Source organism: Moschus berezovskii, chromosome Y, assembly GCF_049115385.1.
Source record: "Moschus berezovskii isolate FMDL1 chromosome Y, NW_MosBer_1.0, whole genome shotgun sequence".
In the NCBI taxonomy this organism is placed as follows: domain Eukaryota; kingdom Metazoa; phylum Chordata; class Mammalia; order Artiodactyla; family Moschidae; genus Moschus; species Moschus berezovskii.
This window is the reverse complement of record NC_142489.1, coordinates 63,088,151-63,097,663: the sequence shown is the minus strand read 5'-3', so window position 1 is coordinate 63,097,663 and position 9,513 is coordinate 63,088,151. Positions and strand designations below refer to the sequence as shown.

Below are 9,513 nucleotides of genomic sequence, written 5' to 3'. Positions count from 1 at the left end.
ATCACAGTCTCTGCTCTGTTCTTTACCAAATGACTCAGATTTAAGAAGATGAGGAATTCCCTGTTAGTCCAGTGGTGGCTAGGAGTCCGTGCTTCCGCTGCTGAGGGTGTGGGTTCAGTCTCTTGGCTGGGAAATTAAGATCCCCTAAGGTGTGCAGCATGACCAAGAAAATGAATAAACACAATAAACATACAGATTGTGAGTAATTAACTTGTTCGCCCACTAGCTTGATATCATGGTATTTAACATCCTAACTTCTGAGATCTTGAGAAGGTTACTAAAAAAATGTTTTCTGGGTGCAGAATAAGATGTGGCTCTTCTAATAACCTGCTTGCATGACTCTGTTCCCAGAGCTGACCACCTGTGTCTCCCAGAGGCACTTAGGTTAACCTGCCCACTGCTGTTCTGTGTGCACAGACTCTCCTCCCCACCACCCCTGCACCACAAGGGAGCCTCCCAGGGGATCTGATGCAGTGGATGCTGGCCAGGAAGACCTGCATATGCTGGGACCATCTCGCCCTGAGTACTGGAAAGTGAAATTATGGAATCCTTCTTCTTTCCCATGAGAGATGCCAGCGGGTTTATTACTCAGAGATGTTGCTGTCGCTTTTTCCTCAGCCCCTCCCTTGTGGTGGTGATCGGGGCTAAAGAGAAATAAAATACCCCCAACTAGTGAAAGGGAGCAGACAGCATCTAATCAAAAGGACAGAGAGCCATTTAGTAAGGATTACTCACTGTGCTGGTCACTGTTTGAGCATACTCTTAACCTGACCAGAATGGGGCAATGCAGCTTTATCTCATCAGGGCTCCTCTTTTCCAGAACCCATGTATTTATTTTTTTTCCACCTGAGAATTTTGCTTTATTGGGTGTTTGGATAAATACAAGGTATTTCTTATTTGAGCGACCACCACTATGACTAATGTCAAACGGAAATGATTACATAGCTTGCTGTATGCAAGGCCTCTTAATCTGGGTTTTTTTTTTTTTTTCTTCATATTTAACTTATTATTTTATCAAGTAACCAAAATTTTAGAGGAGTGTTTTTTTTTTTTTTTTTCAATCAACACAGTAAGGGAAGATATTTTGGATATTTCATGATGCTTTATAAAAAAATAATAGAACACTTTGTCCTGAAATTTAAGTTTTATATCTTGAAGTAGTATTTCAAACCACTGTTATGACTAGCCTATTTCTAGCCTCATTAGGCTAGAATTCTTTTGCATATGTTGCAAAAATTCATATTTCTAATGAAACTCAGTGGATTTTGACAGATTACAATACAATGACCATGTCCCTGGGAAGACAAATTATAAGAGGGAATGTTCATAAGTTTTGCAATGCAAATGTTTTTACTAAGGAGAATCGTATGCCCCAAGAACCGAAGCTGTTTGCCACATGCTCCTTCCTCTCTCCTGTCAAGGTTCTCATCTTGCTAGATGACGTTTTCACTTTAATTTCTATCAACCACTTTTCCGCTTACCTTTAAGTATCTGTGGAAGAGCAGCCTCAGACCACTTCCTATCCAGCGGTCTGAGCACTGAAGTCTCCGGGAGGGAGGCGCTGGGCAGGCACAGAGGGCATCTGTGTGCCTTTAGACCAGGCTGTGACCTTGGTTGAGTGGCAGTGAACTTGGGTGCTGGAGCATCGATTCACCATAACATTCCTCCTTTTCGAAAGTGACTTGTTCTTCATTTTCAAACTCGTCTGGATCTCTGGAGAAGGAGAGATCAGGCACGACCTCCCCACGCACCTGTAGGACTTCCTGATCTACCACATCGGACCCGCTGGGCAAGTTCCCTTGGTATTGCAGGGACGGCACAAAGGAGAGACTGTGCTACACAGAGCAGGGGTGGGCGGGTTTATCCCAGAGCCTCTGGGAGATGAAGGAATCAGCTCTGGGATCAGTAGCCACCTGTAGCCCCTCCCTGGGGAGTGCAGAAAGGCTCGACTATTTATTCTTGAAAAACACTGACTTGAAACTCAGAGGACTGAGTTTCTGGGGCGATGGCTGGATATTCTGCCAAGAGGTGGAGGGCATGCCAGGGCAGGGTGTCCATGAGTCCTGCTCCCACCCAAGAATTAACAACTTTTCTTCTAACAAATTTTCTTGGGTGCAGTATAGAGACTTTCACACCTCTAGCATGAAAATCACTTTATGTAGGAAATAGAAAATTCCATATTTCTTGTAGGAACATTGATGCCAAGTCTTTCAATTGTTAAATATACGGCATTCTGTACTTCGTGAAGGAAAGTCAGCACACAGATTTTCAAATGAGAAATATGAAAAATTCCATATTTCATGTTACCTTGTTTATTCCCAATTCAGTGTGCAATACAAGAATTTCATATTTCATGGGAAAAAGCTCTGTGCCTAGAGTTTCAAATGCCAAAGCGGAGAAATCCGTATTTCATGTAGGAAAATAATGGCTCAGAGTTTCCTAAATGAAATATAAAAAGTTCAGTATCTCATGGAGTAAGTCTCTGCCAAGATTTTCTTATGTGAAATACAGAGAAATCCGTCCTCAACAGAGGAAAATCAGTGCCCCGAATTGCATATATGAAATCATCAAAATTCCACATTTTGTGTATTAAAATCAGTGGCCTGATGTTCATAAGTGAAATAGACAAAACTCCAGATTTCATGTGGAAAACTCAGCACCCAGTTTTTCGTATGTGAAATACGCAGAATTCCAAATTTCACGTAGGAAAATAGTATGTGCGTATATTTTCATATAAAATGTAGAGAATTCCATTTTCATTTTGGAACGTTTGTGGTGAGATTTTCACAGGTGAAATGCAGAGAATTGCATATGTCATTCATGAAAACTTCATGCACGGATTCATATGTGAAATACCGAGTTCCGTGCTGCACGTAGAACACTTTTGCCCACATGTCAAAAAGTGACACAAACATGGAATTCTCTCTGTAGAGAGATTTAGAGATGAAGCATCTCTTAATACAGAGATGCTAAGGACAGTGTCCTGCTAAGAGCCATGACTCACCAGTGCCAGAGGAATTGAAGTCTGAACATTCTTTGTACAGAGGTCCTTTCAAACTAGTTCTGTTCTCATCCAGCCTCCAGGTGAGAGAACACACGCCAGCTAACCCCATCAGCCCAGGCCTGTGGGACTGGGAGGTGGTGAGAGGATCAACCTAAGACACCCTTTTATGGAGTGATGTTTCAAACTGGCAAACTATGCACGTAGCAGCTGCTGATGCTACAGTGCCATCCGTCTTGCAAGCCTTAAAGAAGAGGGCAAGCTGGGTTCACGTGGCTGGTCATGTCAGGGAAAGAATGCTCCTGCACTTGAGGACAGAAAACCCTCTGTAGCCGGGTGTCCTAGGGGCTGTGTGTAGCCCCTCGTCTGTGCCTGGGAATCTGGCCCATTCTCGTTCTCTGCCCCTTCACATCCTCCCTGACTGCCCCCGGGTGCTTTTTTCCTGTCTCTCCTTTCTGCTCAGGGATCCACGTTTACACTTACATCTTGCTCTGTCGGAGAGATCCCTGGGCTTTTTTCCATCACGTCAGTGCTTCTGATGCCCCAAGGTCTTTGTACCTTACACAAGCTCTTTCACGTTTCCAGTGTCCATTCTTCCATCCCCCAGCCAGGCCAGTTCAGAGAGCTCACACACCCATTTTTGCCAGCGCACATGCGTGTGCACGCACACATACACACACACTCCTAAGTCTGAAAAGAAACTTGCACACATGCGCGACTCTTGGCTTACTTGTGCAGTATAATGGACTTTGGTAAGCACCCCTCTTTTTTAGTCCCAGTTATCTGCTTCACTCGCTAGTTGATCAAGTCAGTGTCCTCGTCTACTTCCACGATATATCCTGGAAGGTGAATGGGATTTGCTCATGAGGGGGACTGACATGCAAAGAGGCTGGCAGGGTTGGAAGTCCTCACTGTGGACAGTTGAGTGACGTGTGCCTGCGTTCCCTAATCCTATCGCCTTGGACCGGCTCACAGTGCCAATCAGGTTGGCGTGATTCCATTCCCTGTGCTTTACTTCCAGAAACAACACAGAAATAGCAACGGGTTTTGAACTGGAAATTGATCATGCACCCCTTTTCCCTGGGTCACTGAGGACAACAATTCTTTAACAACTTTCTCTTTACAGAAAGGCAAGCCCCAATTCTTATCACCTGGGTGATAATTCACTTAAAGTCATGAAGAAATTCTGCATGGGTAATGTCAGTTTCATCATAACTGTAATGGTCAACGCAAGAATACATGGATGGGGGTAAAAGTCAACGTATTTCAATCCTGCACTAGTGTTTTTTAGAACACTTAACCAGTCAACCCTAAATCTTTCCTGACAGAAGCATTCCTGCAACATCTTTGCCCTCTGTGATCCTAACTAATACTCTCACTTCAGCGAGTGATATTCTTGCCCGTTGGGCATAACTCTAAGTGTGTAGGCATTCTTGTTTCCAAATGTGGGTCACTGTTAACTATTCCTGCGATAACGCATTTCTTGTTGAGCACAGATATCACGGAACTCTTTAAAAAAGTCACAATTCAAGATGCTGGAAGCATTTGATCCAGGAGTGAAAGAAAGGGTCAAATTCACATGCAATCTAACAAGATATACAAATTAAAAAAATAAAAAAAAAGAGGGCATACGAGCAACACAATGCAGGAGTGTTGAACAGGGCAGTGTAAGAACTCAGAGAGCTATGGCAGCAGAGCTGTGCGTAACAGCACAAGCATGGGTGCATCATGAAAGAAGAAGGAGGCAAAGGCAGACCCGCAGGAAGGAACATCAACTCACATTCATGGGCAGACACAATGGAGACGCCCGGTCTTCATTCTAAACAGAGGAAAACATGAACACATCCAGGGAACAGGAAGCAAATGCAGCTCAGGGTGACTGAGACAGAATGCTCATGAATTCATCAGAAACCCGCCAAGTCTCACACACATTGATACTCAGTGGAAGAAAACCTTACACAACACATCCTAGTGTGCAGTCAAATCTAAAAGCACCTAGACCCTAGGGCCTAAGTGAAAGCCCTGAAGAGACTGGGACACAAGTCATGGCAAGTTTCCAGAGACTGACCAGCAAGTCAACCATCCACAGTTCACTTTTACTCACCGACCTGTGACTATCTCTGCACTCTTCACTCCAGCACAAGTTAGAGCTAAAGCCACCCCTGGTACTGAAGCACTGACAGGAAATATTAGGCACTGGGGGACCCTGTCCTAAACTTTTCTTGTCTGTAAGTTCTTTGCAATGCCTTCTTGCTTCATAGTGAGTTGAATGTTAAGGCTTTTTCCTTGTTCTGTACTCTTAAAATGTCTGATGCTGTGCAACAGAGAAGATACCTGGGGCACCACCTTCCAACAAAATTGCGTTCCAGCTTTTCACTCTCTGGTCCTTGTTCACCAGACCCTGTGCGTGGACATCCACATTTCCCTTGTAAAACTGCCAGACCCACAGTTAATGGGCCCCTCATCTTCTTTCTCCATCCTCCCCAAGCCCCACCCCACAGGAAGAACTGTGTCTCCTGACACAACCCCCACATACGACTTAACCACCTCTACAACTCTCCATGGACTGGTACTTCCCACACGGTAAACTGAGAATTCTACATGCAGCTGAAGTTTTTGTCCTGAGGCCCTCCCCAAACAATACGCAGACGCATACAGTTGACGCTTTTTATTTGTCCTTCGGCATTATTTCAGGTTTACTTGTGTCTCCCTCTCGATCCGTTTCACCACCAGACCACTCTTCACTACTTTCCCGTCCAAGAGAACTCTGATGGCCATTGATCTTCACATGAAGCAGCTTCTTAGGTTTTCTATTTTAGGGAAATGGGGACACTGCCTCATAAACGTCTCAAAGTCGAGCAGGGGCGGTTCCTTTCAAAAAAGACAGAGACACAGATATGAAAACCTACCCTCTCTGAGAACACTAAAGACAACTTTACTCTTTCAAGTCAGTTCCCAGGAGACAGAGTCTGTGAATTTTTGCATGTCCTCTAAGCACATACTAAAAGACATGTACCCCATTCTTCCCCGTAGAACTATTACAATACCTAGGACATGGAAGCAACCTATATGTCCCATCGGCAGATGAAGGGATAGGGAAGTTGGGGTACCGATACACAATGGTGTTGTGACTCAGCTCTAAAAAGGAATGCATCAAAGTCAGTTCTAGTGAGATGCAATGCATGTGGAGCCTATTACAGGGAGTGAAGTGGGTCAGAAAGAGAAAAACAAACACTGTATGTTAACACAAATATCTGGAGTTGAGCACCATGTAGGTGATACTGAACATGCAACACGCAGGGCAGCAAATAAGACACAGACATATAAAGAACAGACATGGGACTCAGTGGGAGAAGGGGACGGTGGGTTAATGTGAGAAAACAGCCCTGAGACATGTACATTACCTTTTGAACAATAGATGACCAGTGTGAGTTTGATGCGTGAAGCAAGGCAACTAAAGTCATGTTGTGGGACAACCCAGAAAGACAGGGAGGGGAGGGCGGTGAGGGGTGGGTTCACCATTCGGGGGACACGTGTATACCTCTGGGTAATTCATGTTGGCCAATGTACGGCCAAACCGGTCACCGCATTATAAAGTAATTATGCTCCAGTTAAAATAAATAAAAAACTATTCTCCATAATCCTTCACAGTGGTCAGTTTCTCATAGTGAGGGTGGCAGGTGAAAAAGATGCAACGGAAAAAAAAAAAAAAAAAGCGTGATGACCAAAATGGAATCAAGTGATGGGTCAGTGGGGGAACAGCCTTGTACAAAGGAGACTCACAGACCTGGTGGAAAGGGGACTTCATGAGGAATAGTAGGTGGATCCCAATTTAAGAGAAGCCTGAGGCTGGACTTGTTGGCCAAGGAATGACAGTTCAGAGATGTGTGCAGCTGACTCAGATATAAATTGGAGTGACTTTGGCCTGACCAGGCCACTTCATCTACCTCAGGCTTCTCTAGTTAGAACCTGTCTTTCACTACAGTTCTCCACACTTGCTGTCTCTTGCTGATTTCCCCGTGCCCGGTGTCACGCTGGATTCCACAGAGTCTCACTTTCTCCACAAGTGAAATAAACGACCCAAGTTCCTGGACAACCCTTATGCCAGTGCTCAGCCCCTGGGCGCCTCACCTCTCGTCCTCCCGCTACCTCTCGCGGTGGAGCCTTCCTCCTCACATAGTACTGCAAAGGATTGGGCCACAGATCCTTTATGATGATCTGCCAGGGAAATGAGCAAGGTCGGCACAGGGCTGGCCAGACACTGAGCCTTCCCGTGCACCGCCAAGAACTCCAACATAAATCACCAATTTCGGCCCAGTGGCCACGTGGGACCCCACCTCAGCAATCCGGCCAGATCCTGTGAAGTTGTGGTCAAAGAACCAATTGAAGAAGTTAACGCTGCTGTCGTGGTGCCTGAGGCTGTATGCCTTACGTTCAAACCCCTGGGACCACTGAATCGGCGTGGAATGAGACGCTCGGTATCCTGCAGGAAAAGGAGTATGGGAGAAACACCTAGCTCACTTTCCCACTCAACCTACACTCTTCTGCCCCCACTCCCCAAATCCAGGGAGCTGCCTCTTACCAGGGACGTTAATGAGATACTCCTTAACAATCACTTCATTCTGGAAATACCTATTCCTCCGAAAGGACAATGTGATCTTGCAGTGATGAGTGGGATGCCTGAATTCCTCCACCTGCCAGGACAAAGTGTTGGGGGTAGGGGGAGTGGGTATGAAACCTCTTTACAGAAGAGCTGTCCTTTCCCGTATTCAGGGATAAACCATGCCCTCTCCCCTCCCCAGTCATCTCCCCTCCACAGTTAGCAGGGTCCCCTGCCTGACCTCCAAGTTGGTCATGTAGTGAAGCATCTCTTCATCCTGGTTGCTCATCATAACTGACATCTGGGGGTGGTTCATAAACTGCTTTAGGTCAAGGAGCCTCTAGATGCTAGAGGTAAATGTGCTGGAAGAACAAAGCTAGCCTAAAGAGTAGAATGGCATTGTCTGACTTCAATGTGCTACTAGTGAACTCGCCACATTTCCGTGGATGCAGACTGTATGAATGCGGAACAAGGCCCAAGGCTGTGCCTATGAGTGCACTACCAGAAGGAGCTTCTGTTCCTAACAGGGAGGCCCTAAGCTCCATCTCAGCCTCCTTCAAGGTAGCTTACTTCTGGAAAACAAGCATTCCTAGCTACAACCAGTATGAGCACTTACACATCCCAAACCCACTCCCAAATTCACTCAACTTTTTGGAGAAGACCTGGATTCCAGACAAGCTTTTTCTCTGAGGAGTCCCTAATGCTAATGACGATTCTGACTGGGACCTCTGCAAGTAAAGCCCAAGTATCAATTTGTGCTAGTCAGGACAGCAAGAACATCACATCTAATATCAGGAACAGATATGCAGGACGGTAACCAATACCCATCATCCAAAAAAAACACAACTTTCTACCAGAACTGCCAGATCTGTAAAACTGCTCCTGCAATATCCCAGGTTTAAAGAAAACAACAAAAGAAAAAAAAAAAAATTCACAACCACCACACCAAGGGATACAACTTCGACCCAGAAGCCACAGATTCCCTGGATGATGGCGCTTCTGTGTTCTAGATGCAGCTTTCGCCTCTGACAGTTCTTATGTTTCAGGCGAGCGTGCGCCCTTTGCGCTCTCTTATTCACCGGCTCCAGCTCCACCTGCAGGGCCACCAGCGCCTCCAGTGCAGGCTGGTCGCTCGGGCCTCCAGGCCGTGGATGTTTCTGGCCCTGCTCCTCCGAGGACACCTGCTCCTGCTCCTCCATGACGTCTAACACCAGCAGCTGCAACTCCTGCCCGATTCCCGCCAGCTCTCCCTCCTCCAGGACCGCACCTTCCTCCGCTGCCTCCACCCAGAAGAGGGCGGCCTCCTCGCCTGGCGCACCACCTGGGGCCTGGAAGGCCTCTGCCGCCCGCACTGGGCTGACAGGCCCCAGGGCCCCTCCCTCCTGAAGACCCGGACTCACAACCAAGATCCAGGATCCGGGGATGCTGCCGCCTTCCTCTGGCCCCGTCTCACTCGCCATGGTGTTCTGGCCGGAGCCCGGAGCTGTGAAGAAGGTGGCCATCAGAGCACAGCAGACTCCGGCACAGCGCGCCCACCGGGCAGCCGCACTCAATGCGGTACCACCAACAGGATACTCGTGCGCAGCCAATGAGCAGGGAAAGGGAGACACGCATGCGCAGAACCGTGAGCCACCACGCACGCGTAGTATGGCAGCGGGAAGGGGCTGAACTCTACACCCTGACCTCCAGACCTCACGACAGAACCAATCAAATGGAGTCTAAAGGCGTTGGCTCCAGGGCCACGCCCCTTGGAATTCTGGCCACTCTGGCCCCAGGTGACCCCTGGGCCAAAGTCGGGCCAGCGCTCTGTGCACCAGTCCATGCAAGCCTTTTGCCTGCTCAACAGTGCAGATGTGCCTGACCAGAGACTGGGAGAGCCAGGCCAGTTGGAGACGAAGGAAGGGACCCTGAA

The 9,513-nt window shown here is 47.2% G+C and overlaps 1 protein-coding gene across 1 annotated transcript; it reads right to left on the bottom strand.

The window, feature by feature from the left end:
- Positions 1-1,592: 1,592 nt before the first annotated feature.
- LOC148773135 (testis-specific Y-encoded protein 3-like) lies at positions 1,593-9,061 on the bottom strand. The gene is made up of 6 exons (XM_088834523.1): positions 8,558-9,061; positions 7,843-7,920; positions 7,584-7,695; positions 7,339-7,484; positions 7,133-7,219; positions 1,593-1,835 (listed from the first exon to the last, which is right to left on the bottom strand). The coding sequence occupies exons 1-6, from the start codon at positions 9,059-9,061 to the stop codon at positions 1,593-1,595; spliced, it is 1,170 nt and encodes a 389-aa protein (XP_088690649.1).
- Between the last annotated feature and the right edge of the window lie 452 nt (positions 9,062-9,513).